This window comes from Elephas maximus, chromosome 9, assembly GCF_024166365.1.
Source record: "Elephas maximus indicus isolate mEleMax1 chromosome 9, mEleMax1 primary haplotype, whole genome shotgun sequence".
NCBI classification, from domain to species: domain Eukaryota; kingdom Metazoa; phylum Chordata; class Mammalia; order Proboscidea; family Elephantidae; genus Elephas; species Elephas maximus.
The window spans coordinates 73,422,760-73,449,176 of record NC_064827.1 but is presented as its reverse complement, the minus strand read 5'-3'; the positions used below and the strand labels follow the sequence as shown (position 1 = coordinate 73,449,176).

General features: G+C 40.4%; 3 protein-coding genes across 3 annotated transcripts; 2 read left to right on the top strand and 1 right to left on the bottom strand.

Annotated features, from left to right (window-relative positions):
* Nucleotides 1-1,223: 1,223 nt before the first annotated feature.
* LOC126082869 (olfactory receptor 1B1) lies at nucleotides 1,224-2,177 on the top strand. Its single transcript, XM_049895954.1, has one exon. The coding sequence runs from the start codon at nucleotides 1,224-1,226 to the stop codon at nucleotides 2,175-2,177; it is 954 nt and encodes a 317-aa protein (XP_049751911.1).
* An 8,733-nt stretch (nucleotides 2,178-10,910) lies between these two features.
* LOC126082472 (olfactory receptor 1361-like) lies at nucleotides 10,911-11,894 on the top strand. Its single transcript, XM_049894984.1, has one exon. It carries the CDS (start codon nucleotides 10,911-10,913, stop codon nucleotides 11,892-11,894), a length of 984 nt encoding a protein of 327 aa, XP_049750941.1.
* A 12,650-nt stretch (nucleotides 11,895-24,544) lies between these two features.
* On the bottom strand, nucleotides 24,545-25,507 carry LOC126082471 (olfactory receptor 1Q1). The gene has a single exon (XM_049894983.1). The coding sequence runs from the start codon at nucleotides 25,505-25,507 to the stop codon at nucleotides 24,545-24,547; it is 963 nt and encodes a 320-aa protein (XP_049750940.1).
* Nucleotides 25,508-26,417: the final 910 nt, after the last annotated feature.

Sequence of the window (26,417 nt, the reverse complement as noted above, 5' to 3'; positions counted from 1 at the left end):
GAGCTGAGGTGTGAATAGGCATGAAGTCTGCAGCAGGGTAAGGTGTGAGGAGTGGAAACAGTGAGTAAAGGTAAATTGTTCATGAGGTTTGCCATTGAAAGAATGTAAAGCAGTAGTTGGGTGAGCAGATAAGATTAAATAAAGGGATATTTTCACTGTGGGAGAATGCAAGGTGTGGAAGTACCTTGAAATTTGGCCTTTGTTCTGGGTTCCTGAGAGTGGAACCACACTTGGGGCTGATGAGTGGGGACTGACCAAACCAAGACAGACCATCTGGCACCTGAAGCTGACTAAACCTCAGGAGGCATGATGTAATCTATCATCGCCATGTGGGCAGGCTGATAAGAGCCCTGAACCAAAGGTTCAGATGAATTTTCTGGTTGGTGACCATGCACAAGAGAGGGTAATGTGTCCCCCTTTGGGACATGGAGGCTTTGTGCTGGGACTTCTCTAAGACCTTACCCTACGTGTCTCTTCATTTGTATCTTTTTAGGTCATAATAAATCCATAGTCATAAATATTGTGTACTGTTCATGAGATTCTGTGAGTTGTTCTAGTGAGTTATTGAACCCACAGGAGCAGTGACAGCCAGCAGGGGCTTGTACCTGCCTATTTGGCAGCCTGAAGGACTGTGTCCTTTTAATTTGTGACCTATGACCTAGCTCCAGGTGGTTAGGATCATAGAAGAGCTGCATGGGTAGCTGGTCTGAAGGATGGTGTTCATCTAACTTGTGAACTCTGACTCAGCTCTGGGTGGCTAGGGTTAGAGTGTTCCACATGGGTAGCTGACAATGAGGATGGAGAAATGAGAAAGGTGAGTACTGGACCCATCTCCACACTTTGGGATTGGATTCATGCTAATTCTTACCACACAGTTTGCAATGAAAATGGGCTTTGACCCCTTTACCCCTTGCTTAGTGAAGAAAGACTTTAGCAGGGTTTGTGAATTAAGGGGAAGGAGTCACTAGAATGAGAGAAAAGGAAGAAACAAGGGAGAGAAAATTCTATAATAAATTTAAGGGAGTGAAGAACTAGATTGGGAGGAAGAGGCATAGCAGGATCAGAGTTAACTCCAGGTGTTTAAGGTGCTTGATAAACATAGCTAAATTAAGTAGAATCATTAGGATCTGTAACTTCTGACCCATGACTTACTTTTTTTTTTCTTTATTGTTATGACATACTTTTTGATTCAAACTCTCTCAGACAGCTCCTCGTCACTCATCATGGGCTGTGCCCCCAATGCTTCACATTCTCCAGTCTTCCTGCTCCTTGGGCTTTCAAGAGCTAAAGTCCCTCACAGCCTCCTCTTTCTTCTGTTCTTGGCTATTTACCTGACCACCATAATGGGGAACATGACTCTGGTGTTGCTCATCTCCAGTGACTCCAGGCTCCAGTCACCTATGTACTATTTACTTCGTGGCCTGTCTGTGATAGACATGGGGCTGTCCACAGTCACCCTGCCCCAGTTACTGTCCCATCTGGTCTCTGATTACCCAACCATTCCTGCTGACCGCTGCTTGGCCCAGTTCTTTTTCTTCTATGCATTTGGAGTTACGGACACACTTGTCATTGCTGTCATGGCTCTAGATCGCTATGTTGCCATCTGTGATCCTCTGCATTATACTTTGGTGATGAATCGGCAACTCTGTGCCTGCTTACTGACCTTTAGCTGGGTGGTATCCACACTGCACACTATGCTACATGTGGGACTCCTCTTACCCCTTCGATGGGTTGGGGATAATTGGGACAACGTTAACCTTCCCCACTTCTTCTGTGACCACCGACCACTTCTGCGAGCCTCTTGCTCAGACACGCATTCCAATGAGCTAGCCATATTCTTGGAGGGTGGCTTCCTTATGCTGGGCCCCTGTTCCCTCATTGTGCTTTCCTATGTTCACATTGGGGCCACCATCCTTCGTTTGCCTTCAGCTGCTGGTCGTCGACGTGCAGTCTCCACCTGTGGGTCCCATCTCACTATGGTTGGGTTCCTCTATGGTACCATTATTTGGGTCTACTTCCAGCCTCCTTCACAGGAATCTCAGGACCAAGACATGGTGGCTGCAGTGATGTACACAACCATCACACCCTTGGCCAACCCGTTTGTATACAGTCTCCGCAATAAGGATGTAAAGAGTGCGCTCCGCAGACTGCTTGGCCGGGGGAGGGTGGACTCCTGATTAGTCCACCTAAGGACCACATTGGATAGGTGAAGACAAGAATGGGAAGATTTTGAGCATTGTTGGTTATAGGGAGATGAGAGGGAGGAATGACAAGAACAATTTAAGAAATTCCAGATTTGGCCCTTCGTGATGTGGTGCTCTGGCAGAACTGTGAACGTTATACCTTCATGCCCACATGTACCCAGAGCTCCCTCATTAGCACACATTTGGAACCGTTTCTCAAGGTCATTTAACTTTAATACAATTTTTTTTAATTAAGGAATATTTTAAACTCATAGAAAATAGGCAGAACAGAATATTATCATTACTTAGCTTCAATAATTATCAATTTATGGTATTATAGGTTGTGTACTCCCCAGAAGATACGTTTAAGTCCTAACCCCTGTATCTGTGAATGTGACATTGTTTGGAAAGGAGTTTTTCTTTTGTTATTAGTTAAATGAGGTCATATTAGTGTAGAATGGGTCCTCATCCCAATCCCTTCTGTCAGGGGACAGCCCCAGCAAGGAAAGACCCTCATGGTACGTCCTGGCAGATAATCTGAAGAATTGACACATAGCCCTTTCCAGACTCATGAGTTTATTCAGGGAAACTTACTGACACAGGCAAGCAGCTGCTCTCCAGTGGTGGCTGGCTGGAGTATTTTCTACAACCACCTAGCAAGGGACCCAAGCTTAGATACCATTCCAGTTGGGACCAAGGCTCATTGTTTTTCTCCCACATCCTTGGGTAGTCGGTGTTCCCAGGGACTTCAAGTCCAGGCCCAGATGTTTTCCTTCTTGTTGCTAAGGCATTCCTCAGTCTTGGCCACTGGCCCAGCCATGCCACTCCGGGCCTCCTACCTTGGCCGAAGTCCATCCTGAATTCATCCCCAGCATGCGTCCAGGAAGAGCAAAGCTGATTCCATTAGGGAGGGGATGCATATAGCTGAATAGAATTACCTTACACCTTCTGAGTGGTGTCTAATAAAAGGGGAGAACAGACACAGAAACAGAGTCATGTACAGGGAGAAGACAGACACCATGTGATGAGGAAGGCAGATGTATCTATAAGCAGCAAAGGAATGCCAAAGATTGCCAGCAACCACCAGAGACTAGAAGAGAGGTATGGAACAGCTCCTCTCTCAAAGCCTGAAGGAGGAATCAACAGTGCCAAGACCCTGATTTGGACTTCTAGTCCCCAGACCTGTGAGAAAATATATTTCTGTTCTTTAAAGCCACCCAGCTTGTGGTATTGTGTTATGGCCAGCACAGGAAGCTAAGACACATGGCCAATAATGTATCATCTCTCCCTCTAGCCACACCTCTCCTGTGTTCTTTTGCTATAAATCTCAGGTGTTATATAATTCATCTACTATGCCACCATGGTTTCCTCGTAAGCCATATGTCACTATTATTATGTGTAATAATGAGACCAAACAAGACTGTTTCCAATTTGTATATTATCTCAGATCTTTCAGTACATACTCTTTCTGCTCTTTCTTCTCTTAGTTCTGAAAGCCTTGTTTAAATCATGTAGTCTGAATATGATAAGCAAATGGCTAGAGAAGGATAACGACATGATAACAGCTGTTAGAGCTGTCCCCCTACTATTTCACAATCTCCCATGTCTTGCACCTAATTCAACTGCATTAAGATGTTTGTATTTGTAGAAAATACTCAATAATTACAGGAAAGGTAAATTAGAAAGGATAGCTTCTTGAGAAAATGAACTGGGAACCAGTTTCCGTTGGGGTTTCTTCATGCCTGGCTATTGATATTGTAGAAGACTATGATGTCCCCCAAAAGGGGTAGACATCCCTACAGGAACAATTATTTTTACAAGTTTCAGGGTCTTTGCCTTAGTGAGACCTAGGTCTAAGGAAGGAGAAGGAAAACGTTCCTAAGCCACAGTCCCAGATAATAAGGGAAAGTGGAGGGGCTCAGCCCAAGTCTAATTATACTTCTTGTGGACACAATTGTAGTCTCCTGGGGTTAGTAGAGTCCCAGAGTGAGTGCACATAAGTGAGGCTGCTTATTGGGATGAGCTTCCCTATAGAAAATATTTTTGGAAGGATGACAAAAAAAGGATCCCTAATTCTGTGAGCATGTGAGGAAGAGGGAGCACAGCTCTGTCCAGTTTTGCTAACTTGGATGTACGATGTTAGATACAGAGGGAAGGTGAGAATAAGGGCACCATCTGTCCTAATAGTAAATGGAAAGGGATTATAAAATAATAAATATAATACTCTTGTAGAAAATGTGATATCAGTACCAAGAAGACTATAGAAAGTAGAATAAGGCAACCATGGAGAGTATGGAGAGTTATTTCATAGTTCCAAGATGTTAGAAATGTGTGACAGAGGACCTAATATATTTTATGAAAGTTTGGAGTATCTGGTGTAGAAACAGAAAAGGAAGTTCTGATTTACATATATTAGAATCAGCCACTGTGAGTCATCAACTTGAGAGGGAGTAGACTAAAAATAGAATTTAGATCAAAAAAGCATTAAATACAGCATATTCCTAACATGTAGTTATTGATATGAGTGAAGACCCACAAAATTGGTTCTTTAATCAAAGAGGAAAGTCAAGTAAGACCAGGTGTGGGGATTTCACATTCTAGTTCTCCTCTCTCCCTTCTTCCTGACTCCAGATGTCCCTGAAACACCAGATAGTAACTGAGAAACTGGTGATGTTTTTCTGTCCCTTTCCAAGGATTCTCTTTCTTCTTCCACCATATTTCAGTTTTGCTTAAGTTGTTCAAATGAGGTCTATGTGTGTATCTTCACATCGTCCCTAAAAAGAACTAGTCTTCTCTCGACTCTTGCCCTAGAATCAGCATCATTGATCCCTCAAATTTCCCTGGACATGATCCACAGAGCTCTGGCTCTGAGGGAAGCAATGCTGAGATTTGGAAAATAAATAAGACAGAGAAGAATCCTTGGAAAGGTCAGCCAACAAAAACACTACCACAGCTTATTACTATTATTTCATGTAATTAATTTAAATTTACAGTTTTGTTTCATTTGGAAGGAAATAGACTCTCTATGTTATTAAATTCTTATTCTCATCTTAGATAAATCAACACTGTCTGCCACATTTCTTTCTTAAAGACCTTTTTCTCCCACCCTTTCCCCATAAAGGGACTTATTTCATTTCTCTTGCTTCAAACCTATTCTTCTCTTTCACCTTCGTCTATACCTCCACGCAGACATCGCTGTGTCATCACTGCCTCAAATAGGTAATAAAATCTCAAGAGCATAGAGTTTGAGCCATATCCAGTAACACAGAGAAAGACATGGGAAGAAGAACAGACAAAAGAACTGACCTTGGAAAAATGTAAGTTTTCTTCCTCTTTTAAGCTCAGGGTTTATGTATAGTCTTTGGAGTAAAGAAAGTACCAAGACAGCTGTCTTGAAAACAGAGTTTGATTCTTTTTTGGGGGTAGTTAACTATTCTGGCATCCCCACAATAATAACTGTCTTAATGCTTGGTATACTCATTGATTAAGGTATAATTTGTGTCTTCTGGAAAAGCTAGGAAGGATCAAACCATAATAACCTAGCACTAGTCCTTTTCCTTGAACCGAGTACAGATAAGAAAATTGCCATTTAATATTTTTGTTTATTTCTGCCCATCTACGATGGCACTGGGTTCTGGGACTTGCTTATTTATCACATTACATTTTCTTCATTGTGGTAAATACATATGAAATAAAACATTTGCCATTTCAACATTCTTCACATGTATAATTTAGGGATGTTGTGTTCATCATGTTATGCAATCATCACTATTATCTGTTTCCAAATTTTTTCCATCACCCTTAACAGAAGCTCAGTGTCTCCTAAGCAATGAGTCCCCCTTTCCCCCTCCTTCCTACTTGCCACTGGTAACCACTAATAAACTTAGGTCTGTATACATTTGCCTATCCTAGATATTTCACGTAAGTGGAATTAAATAATATTTGTTTTTTGTGATTGACTTATTTCACTCAGCAAGATGTTTTTAAGGTTCATCTATGTTTTAGCATGTATCAAGACTTCATTGCTCTTTACGGCTTAGTATAGTTCATTGCATATATGTACCATATTTTGTTTATCCATTCATCTGTTGATGAACATTTAGGTTGTTTTCATCTTTTGGCTATTGTGAAAAGTGCTGCAATGAACATTTGTGTACATGTATCTGTTTTTGTTTCTGCTTTCAATTCTTTAGGTGTATACCTAGAAGTAGAATTGCTGGATCATATGGTAATTCTATGTTTAACTTTTTGAGGAATCCCATACTTTTTTCCACAGAGACTGTACCATTTTTCAACCCATCTAGCAATGGATAAGGGTTCCAATTTCTCCACATCCATGCCAACACCTGTTCTTTTCCCCTTTTTTTCTAATCATAACCATCTTAATGGGTGTGAAGTAATATCTTGTTGTAGTTTTAATTTGCATTTTGCTAATGATTTATGATGTTCATCATCTTTTCATGTGCTTTTTAGCCATTTGTATTTCTTCTTTGATGAAATATCTATTCAAGTCCTTTATCCATTTTTTGATTTGGTTTTTGTCTTTTTGTTGTGGGAGTTCTTTATACATTCTAGATATTAACCCATAAGTATTCCATGTTGTGCAACCATTACTACCATTCATTTGCAAAAACTTTCATCACCCTTAACAAAAAATCAGTGCCTTTAAGCAATAGCTTCTCTTTTCCTCTTCCCACTAATAAACCTTGGTTTACATGCATTTGCCTACTTAAGATACGTCAAATAAGTGGCATCATACAATATTTGTCCTTTTGTGTCTGGGTTATTTCACTCAGCATAATGTTTTTAAGGTTAATTCATGTTGTGGAGTGTATCAGAACCTCATTTCTCTTGATGACTGAATAATATCCCATTGTATGGATATAACAAATTTTGTTTATCCATTCACCTGGGAATGGACATGTAGGTTGTTTACACCTTTGGGTTATTGTGAATAGTACTGCAATGAACACTGGTGTAGAAGTATCTATTTGAGTTCCTTCTTTCAGTTCTTCTGGGTATACACCTAGGAGTGGAGTTTCTGGGTCATATGAGAATTCTATGTTTAACTTTTTGAGGAACTGCCAAACTGTTTTCCACAGTGGCTGTACAATTTTTAAAATACCACCAACCATGGATGAAGGTCGCAATTTCTCCACATTCTTGCCAACACTTGTTGTTTTCCATTTTTCTGATTGTAGTCATCACAGTGGGGGTGAAGTGTTATCTCATTGTGGTTTTGATTTGCATTTCCATAATGACTAATGATGTCCAGCATTTTTTTTTATGTGCTTATTGGCTATCTGTGCATCTTCTTTGGTGAAATATCTATCTATTCAAGTCCTTTGCCCATTTTTTAATTGAGTTGTTTGTCTTTTTGTTGTTATGAGTAGTTTTGTCATTCTCTTAGGTACAAAACATTATTCTTAATGGCTACCTAGTTTTCATTATGTGAATGTACTAGAATTATTTAACTTGTTCTCTATCATCAGATATAAAGTTATTCAATTTGGAGATATCCCAAGATGAATATTCTTGTACAATGATTCTGTGATCATCTCTGATTATTTCCTTAGGACAAATTCCCCCAATACTAATTCCTTTGTCAAAGGTTGTGAATTTTCTTAAGGTTCTTTATCCAACTAGCCAAATTGCTTTCCTGAAAGATAATGCAAAGTTGCACTTCATCTCTATGGGTTAATACCTACGTTAACATAATTGTTGGAAAGAACAATGAAAAAAATCAAAATTGATGGGTAAGATGATACCATGTTTATTAATTGACATTTCATTAATCATGAGTGAGCCATGGTAGCACAGTTGTTAAGAGCTTGGCTGCTAATCAAAAGGTTGGCAGTTCAAATCCATCAGCAGCTCCTTGAAAACCCTAGGAGGCAGTTCTACTCTGTTCTGTAGGGTCTCTATGAGCTGGAATCAACTCGATGGCAATGAGTTTGGTTTTGGTTTGGTTTAGTACACTATTCTGTAAAGAAAAGCCTGGCCATCTACTTCTGAAAATCAGCCAATGAAAATCCTATGGATCCTGATGACTGGATCCACTACCGATCATGAGATGGTGCAGAACTGGGCAGCATTTTGTTCCATTGTGCATGGGGTTGCCAAGAGTCAGGGGCCGATTTGACAGCAGCTACAAGTACACTATTCTTTCAAATGTTTGATAAACCATCCTCACTCTTTTGTGCTCTGAAATCACCTTGTTTATTTCTTGTTAGGGGCAGTTTTCGTGTTATATTAGGTTGAATGTTATATGAGAAACAATACGTAATAGTGGATATTAAATATTTATACATGTGGTCCACTAATTAATGATAGTCTGAACATGTATGACTGAAAAGATTTTGGAAAACCAAACTCCAGCTAAAGGGATTATGATGTGGCTTAGGATAATGCGACAGATGCAAAAGAAAAATGGAGTCTAATGAATTGAATATCTTCGTGATGAAAGGCAATGTGAAAGTCTGACATGATATCCAGTAGAGGCAAAAGGCAATCAATTTTGAATGATTTCAGCGCTATTCGAGGGAAATGTCCCTGACAAGTGGACTCAAGTATCTAATCCTTTTTGTAGGTGAACTCCTATAGTGGAAATAGACATTTTAGAAACCAGAGCCATGCCTAACTATTTGGCTTTTGGTTGAAGTTATCAAAATTATCATATGCATTTGCTCTTCGTTTCCTTTAGATATTTCAGCAAAATAATAATAAAGGAAAAATCCCATAACATTAAGGGAAAATAATCAGCATATGTCATATTTCAGTGAATTTCTAGGAGAAAGAGAAACAGAAAAATGATCCTTTAGAGTACCCAGGAGAGGATTGCAATGGAGGACATTGTTTATCTCCCTGGCAGGGGCACTCAAACCAAAGGAAGCCTGTACCAAGGAGAGTGAGAGGGAGAATACAGAATGGGTACAGAATATAAAGAAACTAACCAGGGTTTCCAAAGAAGCTAATGGAAATGATAAAGTCTGCCTACAGTACGACTAAGTCAGCCATTCCACAAAGATGCTCCATCTTCACCTATTGCCAATACTAGATCATGAAAGCCTAGCATTTTATCCTCCAGTGAGAGCTGGTATATCTTCTGTAAAAGAGAAAGAATTACTGTTGTTGTTATTGATTCCAACTCATGGTGATCCCATGGAATTAATATCCCAGAATAAACCCTGTTTTTATTTGGGAGAAATAGTATAAAGGTAAAATCCTCATATGATCGTGTAGTCAATTGTTCTGTTCCTGGGAGGGAATAGAGGAGACAAATATATACAAATACAACAACAGAAGAATTGACATATGCTACTTAGAACAAGCAACCCCAAGTTACCAAACCTGACAAACCAAACATAAAAGAAAAAAGTCAATATTAAAAAAAAAAAATGAATAACTGGCTCCAGAAGAAATTTCAAACATTCAAGGAAGAAAAGATAATATAAAAACATGTATTCTCAGAGAATTGTATCCACAAAATAAGACAAGGACACTATGATAAAGGAGCAAACAAAACAAGAAAAAGTTGAGAGAAATTAACCCTATGACTGCAAGAATAAAATAAATGTCAGTGACAAATCACAAATATCCCAGGACCTAGACAGACAAAAAGATAGCACACATAAGAAAAAAAAACAGAGACTTAGCTAAAGAATAAAACAGGTCTAATACCCTAATAGTAGGAGTACCTACTAGTTAGAAATTTATTATTTGATGAATAGCTCTTCCAGAAAGTTAACATAATTAACTTAATATTCAATTAACTTAATATCCCATTAGTAGCTCTTCCAGAACAAATGGAAGAGAGGAAGTTGAGGGAGTACGTAATCAAAGAAATAATAGAAGAAAATTATTCAGAGCCCAAGATGGGCATGCATCTTACTAGACCCTTAGTAGAAAGGATCTACAAAGTTTATCACAGAATTAAAAAGGAACTATATTTTGCAACATCTCTGTACAATTTTGGGATATCAGGAATAAAGATCCTAAAAGCTTGCCAGAAAGAGTAACACTTAAAAAAGGAAAAGAATCAGACTGGCATCAGACTTCTTATCAGCAATATTAGATGATAGGAAACAAAGGAGTAATGCCTTTAGCAATCAAGTCTGATTGCAAAATGAAAATACTTACAGATGCAAAGACTCAGAAAGTTTATTTCCTATGACTCTATTCTGAGGTAGTTACTTGAATATGTGTAAGAAATGAGGATGAGAACCATAACAGACAAAGCCAGAAGATATTTAACTGTGTCTTTTAAATCTAGAAATTGTAAGTGCTGAGGGGAGTCCCTGGGTGGTGCAAATGGTTAATGTGTGCTTGGTTGCTAATGGAAAGGTTGGAGGTTTGAATCCATCCAGAGGCACCTAGGAAGAAAAACCTGTGATCTACTTCTGAAAAATCAGCCATTGCAAACCCTACGGAGCACAGTTCTTCTTTGACATGTATGGGGTTGCCGTAAGTCAGAGTCAACTGAATGGCAACTGCTTTTTTTTTTATTTTAAAGTGTGAATAAATGAGCCTGGAATAAATGAAGGAGTGGGAGGGTGGATGGGTAGAAAGATAATGGCAAGTGAGAGACATTAAAAAAATTTTTTTTTGGAAACTAGCAATATACATACAAAAAAAAAAAAAAGACGTTTCCCATAAACTATCCCTAGAGTAAATTGCAGCATTATTTGATCCCAACATTCTTCTGACAGGTGATGTGAATTGTGTCTTATGGCCATGATAAACAGGACAGAAGTGACTGAATTCATCTTATCAGGCCTGTCCAATTGGCCAGAGATGCAACCAGTCATTTTGGGGATTGTTCTTGCTGTGTACCTGGTAGCAGTTGTTGGCAACGCTCTTGTGGTAATTGCTGCCCACTCAGACACCAAGCTTCAGACACCCATGTATTTCCTTCTCAGCCAGCTTTCCTTTGTCGACTTATTTCTGACAACCATCACTGTGCCCCAGATGCTGGTGCACACACTGTCTGTGGATCGAACCATCTCCTTTAATCGCTACATGGTTCAGTTGTTTTTCTTTATGACTGTGGGCAGCATGGAAGGCCACCTGTTGGCTGCCATGGCCTATGACCGCTATGTTGCCATCTACAATCCTTTAAGATACTCTACCATTGTTAGCCGCCACCTCTGTCTGCGCATAACCTTGACCTCATGGGTGGTTGTCAACCTCAACAGCCTCCTTTACAGTATGCTGGTCAGCTGCTTAACCTTTTGTGGCAACCAGGTCACCCACTTCTTCTGTGATATCACGCCCCTACTGCAGCTCTCCTGCACCCGACCAGTGGTCAATGAAATGCTAATCTTCACGGAGGGTGTAGCTGTGGTGGTCAGCCCTTTCTTCTTCATTTTGGGCTCCTATGCCCACATTGGTGTTGCTACAGCCCGCATGCACTCTGTTGCTGCCTTGCGCAAAGCCTTGTCCACCTGTAGCTCTCATATCCTGGTTGTGCTGCTCCTGTATGGCTCTGTGATCCGAATGTACCTCCGGCCATCCTCTGGCTATGATCTGGACCAGGACCACTACGTCGCCATTTTCTACACAGTGGTTACCCCTATGCTAAACCCACTCATCTACAGCCTAAGGAACCAGGAGGTTAAGGGTGCTCTGTGGAGGCTTGGCAAGAAACTCTGCATCTCGGGAAACTTCCAACCTGGCTCACAGGCAAACAGGAAATGGCAGCAGATCTCTTGAGTCCAAGGAGTTAACATGTAACCTGAAAATGTCTCGGATAGGTGGGTTATATAACTAATCACTGATATGACTCACATTCCCATGGACAATCTTCATCTTGTCTCTCTCTTGCATGGATTTGGGAAAAGTGTGTTGATAAATAAACAGTTCAGATCCCTGTTGGCCACCTAGAATCTCAGAACATTGGAACTGGAAAGATATTTTTTTTAATTACCAAAATTAAACCTCTCATCTTTTGGCTATATTATCTGGGGCTCAGATGACTACTAAAAAATGCTTACAAATCAGTATGACTTGCATATTTTGAACATTTTGGTGATGGTGTATCATGTAATGTCTTTCTAAGATGGGTGAACACTCCAAAATTTAGAGGCCTGATAGAGGAGGTAGCAAAGGAAACTGAGAAGTGGCCATTGGTAGGAAAAAAAGCAGGTTAAGTTTCACATGTCAGAATCCTAGAAAAGGTAGTGCGTGCTTCCAGGATTGAGGAGTAGTCATTCTCACAACTGCAGTTGAGAGGTCAATGAGAACAGAGTATTAACTATTAGATTTGGCAAACCGTAGGTTATTGGAAGCTTTGATAAGAACAGTTATGTAAATTCTTGGGTCACAGATTTCCAGTTAGAATCATTTTAGGATAAAATATCAAGTGAGGAAGTGGAGACCATGCTTGTGTTTTTGTTGTTGTTAGCTGCTACAGAGACACTTCAGTGAGTTTTTCAGAGAATGTAGGCAAGTGATGTGTCATATAACCATATCTTGCTACAATAAAAGATGGGAAACAGAGTCTCTAGATGTTCCCAGTTAAAACTTTGAGAATCCTATTATTAATGAAGAAGAAGAAAAAAATAATAGATAATGGGAGTAGCTGAAAGCCTCTTCCACAAGCCTTTTTCCACTGTTAGTCGAGCCACAAAATTTCTTGCTTTTACCTCTGAATCTCTGGGTTGTTTACCTCTGTGTATTCTCTCTGAACAACCCTCAGTCCCAGGCTCTGTGATTTTGGCAAATTTCAGACTCTCTTCAGGTTCCTTTTCAAAGATGTCTTTCTGTGGCTCAGATGACCCCACTAATGCTATTATATTTCTGTAAGCTGTACCTAAACAATACCAAAAAAGTAACGCAGTCAAATCAGTTCTGACTCATGGCGACCCCATGTACGTCAGAGGAGAACTGTGCTCTGTAGGATTTTCAGTAGCTGATTTTTTGGAAGTAGATAGCCAGGATTTTCTTCCAAGGCACCTCTGAGTGGGCTTGAACCTCCAACCTTTCAGTTAGCATCTGAGAGGTTTTACTGTACCACACTCCACACTCTCTTGAGAACCTGACTGTTCAAAGTTTGGTCCATGTACAAGCAGCATCGGCGTTGCCTGGGAGCTTGTTAGAAATGTACAATATCAGTCCCCCTCCTACATCCTAGTTCAACTGAATCAGAACCTGCCATTTAACAAGATTCTCCAGCTGATTTATGCCACATTACAGTATGAAAAACACTGCTCTTGGGTGATACTCACCTCAGAATGCTCTGTTCAAGTAGAAAAGCAATGTTTATTTAAAGATGGCATGATCTTCTGCCCCCTTCCCTACCATCAAGGAATGCGGCACTGGAGGGTGCTCACTTTTCTCCCATTTCTTACAGATGTGTAGGTTCTGTTACTCTAGGTAACAGCTTTATCTCTGCAAATATCCTAGCTGAGGAAGGGTACAGAGTGTATTTGTATCATCCTGTGCTGTTTAGCATCACCAGTTACACAAAGAAAAAAATCCCACAACCATACTCATTTGCTTCCAAAGCCTATTAAATTAACCCCACCTGATTCTGATTATTGGAGCCCTGGTGGCACAGTGGTTAAGAGCTACTGCAGCTAACCAAAAAGGTCAGCTGCTGACCAAAAGGATCAGCAGTTCAAATCTACCAGCCTGTCCTTGGAAACTGTATAGGGTGGTTCTACTCTGTCCTATAGGTTCACTATGAGTTGGAATCGACTCAACAGCAGCAAGTTTATGGGACTCTGATTATCAGCCATTGATTATATTGTTGATGCATTTACATCAGCCAGGCTTCAGTGCAAGAACTGAAGGGATGTCAACAGCATGAGTGAAAAGGGATTGGAAATGTGTTGAAGGACAGATGAAACCTTGGATGGGAAAATAACCTAATTTTAATCTGGCCCCAAAGGGGAATGTTCAAGGGTGGTATGACACGTCAAGGCCTCTGAGAAAATGACCGAGGCTCAAGCCAGAATGACAGACAATTCCTGTGATTAAACCTCAGACACTCAAAAGTCAAATTGGAAGTTAATGTGTTTGTGGGTGTACAGGGACTACCCAAAGTGACACAAATCATGAAACCTTTGAGATAACCATGTACAGTAGTCAGCAGGAGATGCATTTGTCTCTTCCTGATAATTTGGAATTATCACTAGGGCATTTGATCACCGTTCTAGCAGCAGTGAGATTTTCACTTATTTCTTAAATTTATTTAATGCATACCTGATAAAGATGATCTATGTGCCAGGAATTGTGATCAATGCTTAGGCTATGTATCCTGAAAGAGTTTACAAAAAAGGAGAGGGAAATAGAGTGTAAACAAATAAGAGTAATGAAATGAAGAGAAGGATTCAAAGGGTAAACAGTGGGAACACATAAAAGGTATATTCAATTATTCTGGGATGTGGAGTTGAGGTGCTGACCTGAAAATACTTTTATAACTAAGGTGGCTATATAAATTATTGTCTCACTTCTGAGAGATAAAGGGGGAAGTATTAATAATTACACTGAAACAGTAGGAGTAAGTAGGTCTTTTGTGCAACTGGTCTCTCAAAAATTATTCATCTAAAGAGGTCAGAATGAAAACAGAGTTCAGAAGCCCAAGGGAAAATGCTAAAAGGCTTTGCTGAAGGTGGTAGAGAGTTAAAGTATGAACTCTGCATCCAGAAACCATGAGTTGCAGCCCCAGCTTTGGCATACTTACTGTGTAATCTTAGACAATAATTTAACTATTTTGTGCCTCAATTACGCATTTGTAAAGAAAGGAGTAGCAGTACATATCTATCTTAGGCTGATTTCTCTAGGGAAGGAAAACTAGTGAAAAACTCATGGACTTTGGGACAGGCATCAGCTGCAGGCTTCCACTAGCATATGTGATTGTAGGGGCTGAGAACCAAGAATCAGCAGGTCAAACAGCAGGCTGCTGACTCACAGGGCTGTGGAGCTGGTGAATCCCAAAGTCAGCAGGTCAGATGACAAGTTGTTTGCTCATGTTCCAAGAACTGTAGGTCAGATGATGATGAGCTAAAAACAGATCCAGGCCACACCCCTGGGAAACTCCCTTTACAGCTGATTGGCTGATCACATCATGGAAGTGACTACATTATATCACAAAATGGGAGATATTACATCAGATCACAAAATAGAGGATAATTACATAATACTAAGAATCATGGCCTAGCCAAATTGACATATAACATTAACTATCACAGTCCACCCCTTGTCAGCTTGGCACCTGTACACATCTCCTTAAATCATACATAATCTGTAAATAAAGACAATTATAAAGTCATACTTGTGCCTAATATATACAACTAACATGTGTACAACCAAAACAAACACACTAGCTTTTACATTTACATCTTATATTTTATAAGTGCTGAAATAAGAATGGGAAGAAGACAAAAATATTTTACACATACACATATATACATATAATAAAACAAGAAAGAAATACTCATAACAATTACAGTCCTTGTTTCTGCAACTGGTCATGCTGTCATAATAGGTATTTAAAACTACCTTCTTTCATCACCCATTCCATATTCCCTTTACCCTCAGCAAGTTCCTTAGCTGGTCATGGTTCTTTACCTAGTGGGGTGACCCAAACCTTCATTCCTAAAGTCTGGGCCATTAGTAGTCATGTCAGAATTAGGTTGCTATAGTTTTCCATTGACTTTAATCACATGGCATGGTAGTACTAAGTGATGCCCTAAGGGATCTTCTGTATCTCAGACATACTCTTCTTTACCTCCATTATGTAATGTCAATCCAATTTCCCTTTGGTAATCAAGATCAGTCACACCAGCCAATATAGTAACTCCCTCCTTTGCCTATTGATACAGAGGAATGAGCCCCAAATGGCTGGGTGGCACTCTAATCAGTGCTGTGTCTCCAGGTGGGAGCACTGCTCCCTTTGAAACTAATCCTGTAGAGCTCAAAGCATAAGGTCAGGGGAACAGGAAGCAAAAATTTTGCAAGTGGGTCACTAGGGATAATAGTGAATGGTGCCACTCCAACTTCCATCTCTTGGTTCCTGGATCCATGAATCCTGGCTGTGGGAGAAACTGCACCATATATTTGATGCTAATTTAGAGTATATACAGTTTCCTGGAGAACATTGCCCCAACCCTACAATGTATCGCCACCTAGATGGTGCCATAATTGTATCTTTAGAAGGCCATTCCATTGTTCTGTCAAGGCAGCTGCTTCAGGATGATCGGAAACATGGTAGGAGCAGTAAATTCCATGATCATAGGCCCATTGCCACGCTTTATTTGCTGTGAAGTAAGTCCCTAGATCTGAGGCAATGCTGTGTGGGATACAATGATGATGGATAAGAAATTCTGTAAGTCCACAGATGGTAGTTTTGGAAGAAGCATTGCATGCAGGGAAGTCAAATCCTTATCAAGAGTAAGTGTGCATCCCAGTAAGGATGAAATGTTGCCCTTTCCATGATGGAAGTGTCCCAGTGTAAACAACCTGCCACCAGATTGCCGGCTGATCATCCTGAGGAATTCACGTCAAATTCAGAGGACTCAATGTTGGTCTCTATTGCTGGCAGATTGGGTACTCAGCTGTGCCTGTAGCCAAATCGGCCTTGATGAGTGGAAGTCCATGTTGCTGAGTCCATGCATAACCTCCTTCCCTACCACCATGACCACTTTGTTCAAGAGCCCATTGTGCAATGACAGGAGTGCCTGGGGAAAGAAGATGACAGGTTTCCACAGAATGCATCATCGTATTCACTTGATTGTTAGAGCCCTCCTCTGCTGAGGTCACACTTTGGTGAGCATTCACGTGAGACATAAATACTTCACTTTGGACCATTCGGAGAGGTCTATCCACATACCTCTTCCTCATACCTCCTAGTCTCCAATTTTCCAATCATGTTCCTTCTAAGTCCCTAACCGTTTAGCCAAGCCATCGGCCACAGCCCATTTAACAGTATACAATTGCACATCTGGCCATTTCTCTTTCCAAGCAAAGTGAACAATAAGGTGCACTGATCAAAATTCTGCCCACTGGGAGAATTTCCGCTCACCACTGTCCTTCAGGGTGGTCCCAGAAAGGAACTACAGTGCTGCCATTGCCCACTTTCAAGTGGTACCTGCATATCATGTAGAACCATCTATAAACTTGGCACAAATTTTCTCTTCCTCAGTCAACTGATTATAAGGAACTCCCCATAAGGCCATAGGTGCAGACTGGGAGATGAAAGATAATATGTCAGGAGTGGAGACAATGGGCATCTGAGCCATTTCTTCCTGCAACTTGTGCCTGTAGGTCCTGCTTGAGCCGTATCTCGTACACAGCACTTTCATTTAATGGAGTGCTGCTGTGCTCCTCTGACTTTATGCATCTGTGGTTCAAATTACACCCAGTACATGATAGGCAGCTCAAGCTTCATGGTGACTTGGTGGCCCATGGTTAGGTGTTCAGTCTCTGCTAAGACCCAGTAACAAGCAAAAGCTCTTTCTCAAAAGGAGAGTAGTTATCTCCAAAATATGACAGGGCTTTTCTACAAAATCCTATGGATTTGCACTGTGATTCACCAATATGAGCCTTCCAAAGACTCCAACCAGCATCTCTATCTGCCACTGACAATTCAAGCACCATTGGATCATCCTTGGCTCAAGTGGTAGAGCAACTTGCATGGCAGCCTGAACTTGTTTCAGATTCTTCTCTTGTTCTGGGCCCCATTCAAAACTAGCAGCTCTTTGAGTCATTTAATAAATAGACTTGCGTAGCACACTCAGATGAGGGATATGTTGCCTCCAAAATCCAAAGAGGCCCACTAGGCATTGTGCCTCATTTTTAGTTTTGGGAGAGGCCAGGTGCAATAACTTGTCCTTTACTTTAGAAAGAATATCTCTACATGCCCCACACCACTAGATCCCTAGAAATTTCACTGAGGTGGAAGGCGCCTGAATTTTTGTCAGATTAATTTTCCACCCTCTAGCATTCAAATATCTTACCGGTAAGTCTAAAGTCATTGATACTTCTTCCTAACTAGGTTCAATCAGCATAATATAGACAACATAATGCACCATTGTGACATCTTGTGGCAGGGAAACGTGATCAAGGTCCCTGTAGATTAAATTATGACATAGGCCTGAAGAGTTGATATACTTTTGGGGTAGGACAGAGAAGGTGTGTTGCTGGCCTTGCCAGATGAAGGAAAACTGCTTCTAGTTATCCTTTGAAATTAGAATCAAGAAAAAATATTGGCCAACTCAATAGCTACATACCTGGTACCAGGTGCTGTATTAATTTGTTCAAGCAATGAAACCACATCTGAAACAGCAGCTGCAATTGGAGTTATTATGTGGTTCAGTTTGTGATAATCCACTGTCATTCTCCAAGATCCATCTATTTTCTACACAAACCAAATAGGCAAGTTGAATGGGAATGTGGTGGGAATCACCGTCACTGCATCCTTAAAGTCCTTGATGGTGGCAGTAATCTCTGCAATTCCTCCAGGAATACAGTATTTCTTTTGGTTTACTTTTTTCCTAGGCAGAAGCAGTTCTAATGGCTTCCACTTGGTTTTTCCTACCATAATAGCCTCTACTCCCCATGTCAGGTATCCAGTGTGGGGATTCTGCCAGTTGCTGAGTATGTCTATTCCAATTATGCATTCTGGAACTGGGGAAATCACTGCAGGATGGGTTTTCAGACCCACTGGACCCACTGTGAGGGGGATGTGAGCTAAGACCTCATTAATAACTTGACAAGCATATGCCCTGATTGTGACTGGTGGGCCACAGTAACACTTTGGCTTTCCTGGAATTATTGTCAGTTCGAGCCAGAGTCCAGTAATTCCCAAAAAGTCTGATTATTTTCTTTTCCCCAATGAATAGTCACTCTCATAAAAGGCCGTAGATCATTCTGGGGAAGGCTGGGAGAAAGATCAAGAGTATAAATTTTTGGCAGTGCAGTGGGGTCTTTCCTCGAGGGGACTTGGCCTCCCCTTCACTCAAGGGGTTGTGGGTCTGTAAATTCGCTGAAGTCTAGGCATGATTGAGGGGTCATGATTCTCTATTCCGGCTATTCAAGTTAGACTGTCATTCAATAGACCTAGAATTATTTTGCTTATACAGATCAAGTAAATTTTTAGTAGGTTTCTCATCTATATCACTCCTTGGGACACCATGACTAAGTAGCCATAAGTCCATATGAGTCAGACTTTTCTGATTACAGCTTTCACTCTGCTGTCTGTTATGGCAGCCACATCCACCTTGTCTTTGTTGATTAAGTGCCACCACTTGACTCTTACCACCATGGGGTCAGGCCCATTTTAGTTAGGTGTCTTAATTCAATTCGGAAAGCTCCTGTTGTCAAATCTGACTTACATAAAATAGCAACCAGAGCAGTCTTCAAGAGAGCTGGGCCTCCCTTCACAAATTTATTCCTCACCGTTGCAGTAAAAGGCGTATCTTCTGGGCACTATATATGTGGCTGTATGGGTCTAATCTGATAAATCAACTCTAACATGCCAAATTTCCTAAGCCTTTGAATACTTTCTTCTACCATACACCAAGGCAGGTCTGGCATTTCAACCTGATTTAGTGTAGGCCACAGCTTATTCCAGGCTTCAGCGAACCAACTAAATAAAGTATTAGATCTTTTCTAACCTTTGGAGCTGAAATATTGAATGAAAGATCTGTATTTAGTGGGCCCACATCAATAAACTCAGCCTGGTCTAATTTATGTTCCTTGCACCATTATCCCACACCCTTAATAGCCATTCTCACACATATTCCCCAGGTTTCAGTTTGTACATATCAGAAAAGTCAAGGAGTTCTTTTGCAATGTAGCATACCTCCTCCTGTGCCACATTTTACTTCACCTTTTGGGGCTAGCTGGGAATTAAGCCTAGTTTTTTTTTTTTTTTTTTTTTATAGGGCTCACATAGGGCTAGAAGCAAAAATAGGTGGTGTGGGTGAATCCTGGAAACATCCAATATCTTGTAAGGCATCTACCTCAGGTGATACTGCAGGCAATGCTCCAGGAGTTACCACAGACAATATCTCAGACAAAGACTCTTCAGGCAAACCTGGGTTAATCTCATTAGACAGAGTGGAAGAGATAATGATTTTCCTGGGGAATGTGGCTTAGCAGACAAAGACGGAATAATCTTTTCAGATGGGAGAACTGATTCTGTTGGCAATAGTGATTCAATGGAACTTAGGGGATCAATATCCCCAGCTTCCCGGTTATCTGCCTATATGTCCCCATCCCAAGTTTTAGGATCCCATTTCTTTCCAATAATGCTCTCACTTTAACTTCAGACAACATTCGAGATTGGGAATTTAATTGACATGGTAATTCAGCCATTCTTACAATAAGACTCTGGATTTGGTTTTTGGTGATATCAGCTCTGTTACTACAAGACATAAGGCTTTCTTTTGGGGCACAACTGGCAACTTTGATGTCTTTTATGTGGCACTTGAGCTGTGACTCTGAAGCTCTGAGCTCATTTCTTTTTTTCATCACTTTTTCTAGTGCAAGTGGGACCAACCACCCAGCTTCCTTATACTTCTCATTTTGATAAAATTGTAGAAAAGTATCAAACATGTAGGTGCCCAGAGCCTCATCTGTCACCAATATGTGATCTATTCATGGTGATATTTTGCATATTAGCACTGTCACTTTATTGCATGGATTAGCAGCATCCTATTTACTACTGGAAGCAGAGTCATCAGCACCTTTAAGACTAATCAGACTTAAGAGCTAATTTAGAAAACTCGCCTTTATGATTTTGTTACTCTAGAACCACTCTTGGCACCAAATGTCTTCAGCTGGGTTCTCTAGAAAAACAAAACTAAAAGTGTAGATAGATAGACAGATAGAGATTTATCTCAAGGAAATGGTTTATGCAGTTGCCCAGGCTGGCAAATCCCAAAGTCCGTGGATCAGGCATCAGCTGGAGGCTTCTCCTGACTCACGTGGTTTCAGGGACTGACAAACCCAGACAGCAAGCTGCTGGCTCACAGAGATACAAAAGCCAGTGAACACCAAAGTTGGCAGATCAGACGACAGGCTGCTGCCTCAAGCTCTGAGAACTGGAGGTCAGATGATGACGAGCCAGAAACAGGATCTAGAGCAAGCAAGCACACTTTGCCTGAACATCCATATATATAGGGTTCAGGCCACACCCACTGGGAAAACTCCCCTTACAACTGATTGGCTGATCACATCATGGAGAATAATTACATCAGATCACAAAATGCAGGATAATTACATAATACTGAGAATCATGGCCTAGCCAAGTGGACAAATAACATTAACTATCACACTACTGTTTAAGGTTGTAGAAAGGATTTTATGGGTAGAATATATATATATATAGCACTCTTAACAGGGACTGGCTCATGGTAAGTACCATATACGAAAACCAAAAAAAAAAAACCAAACCCAGTGCCGTGGAGTCGATTCCGACTCATAGCGACCCTATAGGACAGAGTAGAACTGCCCCATAGAGTTTCCAAGGAGCGCCTGGCAAATTTGAACTGCTGAACCTTTGGTTAGCAGCCGTAGCACTTAACCACTATGCCACCAGGGTTTCCGTACCATATATGTTATATATGAGTATTCTATTTTTTATTATTATCATTATCCCTATTATTATTAGCATACAGATGAGGAAATAATGGGATAAAAGGGAAAAGAGCAGCTAGGTAAATAATTGGATATCTATATATACCTACAGGCTACTGGTGAAATCAGAGCAAGGTTAGAAATTAATCCTCCTCATTCTTCTTATTGACTGCTTAGTAATTTGTAGTCTGTGTATAATGTATTAGTTGGAATGTTCTTCAAAGTATAGCGTAAGAAACAACCCCAAAACCTCAGTGGCTTATAATAGCAGACATTTATTTCTCAAAAGTCAACAGATTGAAAGAGGCCACTGTGCTTCAAACTCTGGGCCAGGCCCAGGTTTGCTCTATGTGTCTCTTATTCTGGGGCCCAGGCTAAGAGACCATAGCTACTTGGGATGACCTTTTCTTCTGATGAAGGCAGGAGCTCAGTAAGGCAAACTGAATGATCCAAGCCCATTTACAGCCTTTAACTGGAAGCAGCACATAATATTTCTTTCACAAACCAGTGGCTAAAGCAAGTTATACAGTAAAGGTCAATGTTAATAAGATGGAGACGTATATTCTTCCTACAATGAAGCCATGGCAAATATGGGAAAGGAAGGAAGAATTGTGAACAGATAATACGATCTACCTAACTACCATATTCAATTAACCAAACTCCTATTAGTACACAGGAACATTGTTTCCAATTTTTAACTATCACAAACAATAATGAATTGAATAATATGTATATGTACTTATACATATATCGGAAACCCTGGTGGGATAGTGGTTAAGAGCTACAGGTGCTAACTAAAAGATGGGCAGTTCAGATTCACCAGGCGCTTCTCAGAAACCCTATGGGGCAGTTCTACTCTGTCCTACAGGGTCGCTATGAGTTGTAATCAACTCTATGGAAATAGGTTTTTTTTTTTTAATACATGTATGCGTATGTATGTGTATGTGGTTGTGTGCATATGTATATATAATACATATTCATTGCATATTCTTTCAGCAAGTAGAGTTTTAGAGAAAGAAGGGGATCATCTAATTATAAAATTTTAAAAAGAATTTTCAAATGGTTTTTCAAAAATGTTATTTACTCTGCTGCCATTTCTCCATACTAGTTATATTCTCCAAATGGGAGCAGGGAGAGATTCTTAGAAGAGACTACACTGCTAAGAGGTTAGACTAAGCAGACAGTAAAGAATAAAAGGGATCAGCAATGGAGCTGTCACTCACAGACAGAGAGGAGGGAGGTGGACCAGGGAGCCAAGAAATATGAAGTAAGGGGGAACAGTGTAGTCCGGAAGAAAGATATTGGTTATGTAAGATACTTTCTGGCAAATGAGAAGAGCCAGAGTTAACTAACCCAAAATTGGTATTATTTCCTTATGATTTTATGTTATATGTGCCAGGGACTTCTTTGCCTTGGAAGAATTTGTTAACTTAGTACAGCCAAAGACTTAGGGAGTATTACTTCTCAAACCCATTTCAAAGATGTAAACTTTAACCAAGACTTACCTATTAAAAAAAAAAAAATTTTTTATAGGTTATAAGAAATACCTCCTGTAGCACAACTTACACAAAATTGCCATAATTTTAACTTTTTCTATCTCAGTGTCATAACCACTCATATCTTATAATAGAAACTTTGTCCAGACAGATGGAATAAATCAGCCTGTACTTGCAATTTCTGCCCCATATCCTGGGAGGCCCCTTTCACCTCTTCCTTTTGACCTTACACCTGTAAGCACTGAAGAATCCATATTTTAATAGACATCTTGGCTCTTGGACCTGTTCCCCATTCTCAGCATTGATTGCTCATTAGACAAATACCCATTATTACGTGGATTCCATATCTCAGCTATAGAAGAGATCAGAGGCATGCTGAGTAAAAACGAGTTTGAATTATTCCTGAATGATGAGCCAGCGAAGGTTACAAAAAAGCAAGTTGTAGAGCTGTGACAGTGCTGAATTCTGGAACATCTATAACTCCTGACTCCGTATAATGGATCCTATACTTGTTCTTATTTGAATGCCCTAGAATCTGAAACCTCTTCCCATATTTCAGTAGTTTCCTCATCTAATTTTTATTGGTAGGACAACTTACAGAAAATAAAAGCAACGTATTGCTCTCTTAGTTTCCCTGGTAGCTAAAACATGGGCAAATGACCAAGACATGACCAATCAGATGTACCACCTCACTTTGAACCTAGAGAACTGTCATGGAGAATTGAATTGGGCAATTTTCTGGAGTTGGTCAGATTCAGTTTTTTCGGACTCCAAGGGCTATGACAAGTGAGTATTGCTGACAGTGTTAGTGGAGGTACAAGTTGTAGTGAACTGAGTTTGGTGGCTGGAGTGGTGTCCTTATCAGACTGGTTCTGGTTATAATTTTGACTGAAGTTCTTACTATATGATGTTTTTTGTTCCTATCCATTTTTTCAGCCTGGTTCCCCAGCCTTCTTGACAATTCACAAGCTACACAATATCCTTTTGATAAACTCATTGTCTCCATAAATCACCCAGAATCCATTTTTTTGCCTGCATCTGAAAACTCTGAGTGACACAATGGTGGTTTTTAATTGCAGGCCCAGATAACTGCTTCAGTTATAGTTAAAGCCATGCCAGTGTTTTACACTAAGCATCTGGTGGTTCCCTTTTGTTTCATGTGCTTTATGTTTAAGAGATAAAATCTAACGTGAAAATCTGTGGTAGGTACCGAGTTTAGATATTTCTGGGATATTCCAGAAGAAAGTGATCTGTGAGGGGCAAAAATGTTTCCCCAAGGTCCTAGGGAAAGCTTATAACTGCTTTTGGGGGTTTATTCCATATTCTGCTCACGCATTTCCTGAAGGCTTCCTTGACATCCCCATTCCTCAGGCTATAGATGAAAGGGTTCAACATGGGTGTCACCACTGTGTACATGACTGTCACAATGCGAACTTTGGCCACTGAGTAGCCGGAAAGAGGTCGGAAGTAGACCCATGTGAGAGTGCCATAGAATATGGCCACCACAGTGAGGTGGGAGCCACAGGTAGAAAAGGCTTTCCACTTGCCATTGGCAGAGGGGATCCGGAGGACTGCTGAGATGATGCAGGCATAGGAAACAATGATGAAGGCCAAAGCTCCATTGATTACAATAACACCCTCTGTGTGAATCATCAGGGTGTTGAGGTGGGTACTGGAACAAGAAATCTTCATCAGAGGGTAGAGGTCATAGAAGAAGTGCGGGATCCTGTTATCTTCACAGAAGATCAGTTGGCCCATAAGTAGGGTATGCAGCAAGGCATGAAGGTGGGAAAGGACATGGCACACAGCCACCATTTGTGCACACAGCATTCTGGTCAAGATCAAAGGGTAGTGGAAAGGGTGGCAGATGGCGATGTACCTGTCATAAGCCATCACAGCCAGGAGGAAATTTTCCATTGCTGCAAAGCAAATGAAGAAATAAGTCTGGGCTAGGCAGCCCATGTAGGAAATGGCCTTTGTAGCAGAGAAAATGTTTTGCAGCATCTTGGGGACTGTGGTGGAGGTGAAACAGATATCTGCCAATGCCAAGTTACTGAGGAAGAGGTACATGGGAGTGTGGAGGTGCGGAACAGAGATAATCAGTGTGATAATTGCAAAGTTGCCAGAAATATTGATTGCATACATGAGTAGAAAAAGAAGGAAGAGTGGGGTCTGCTCTTCTGGGCAGGTAGAAATGCCCAAGAGAACAAAATGGGATACACTGGTCCAGTTGGTTTTTTCCATCTGTTGCCATAAGAACAGAAAGGATAATATTTATTATTAGTGCTTCTCTAATGTCATTATCACCATAAAAGAGAAAGATCTATATGCAAGGTACTAGTACATATATTACCTAATTTCGTATCACAACAAACTGATGAGGCAGAAATTATAAATTCCATTTTACAAAGAGAGGATGAAAACTCCAAGATGGAAACTGACTTGTCTAAGAGGAAAGAACTCATAATTTGGGGGCTGGGATTCCAGAGGAATTTCACACTAATTTCCAGATGCCTCAGGTCAGGGTTTATCTTTTCCTTCCTCCTTGCTCAATCAATATTTAACTGTGTGACCTGGGGCTGGTCCTTTGACCTCTCTGATCATAATAATTCTCCCTAGACAATGTGCATAATAATGTCTATCTCCCCAGAGTTGTAAGAAGGGTTAATATTATATGAATTATATCAAGTGTTACATACCACGACCATCACCACCACAACCATTATCATCATCTCCCCCTTTTCTGTCTTTCCTTTAGACAAAGTGTTTGAATGCTCTTGTCATATTCTTTATCATATTATATGAATTATGTCGAGTCTTCCCTATCCTCTTAAACTGTATGATATTTTAGAGCATTACATAGAAGAATCCGAATTATATTTATCATATTCTGTCTCATCCACGAGGCATATCTTTTCCGCCTGTGTCAGCATAATGAATCTCTATTTTTCCCTTGAGTGTCAGATCAAAAATCACTTTCTCAGTGATGGTTTCCCTTCTGTTCACCCACCCCAGTCCAGATGAAGTCAAATTTCTTTTGTGTCCTCAACATTATACTATGCAAACCTGTAGTGTAGCATAAGTGGCATCATATTTGCAAATGTAGTTATTTTCTATTCTCCAGAGCAAGAAACCGATTTTGTAATCTGTATAT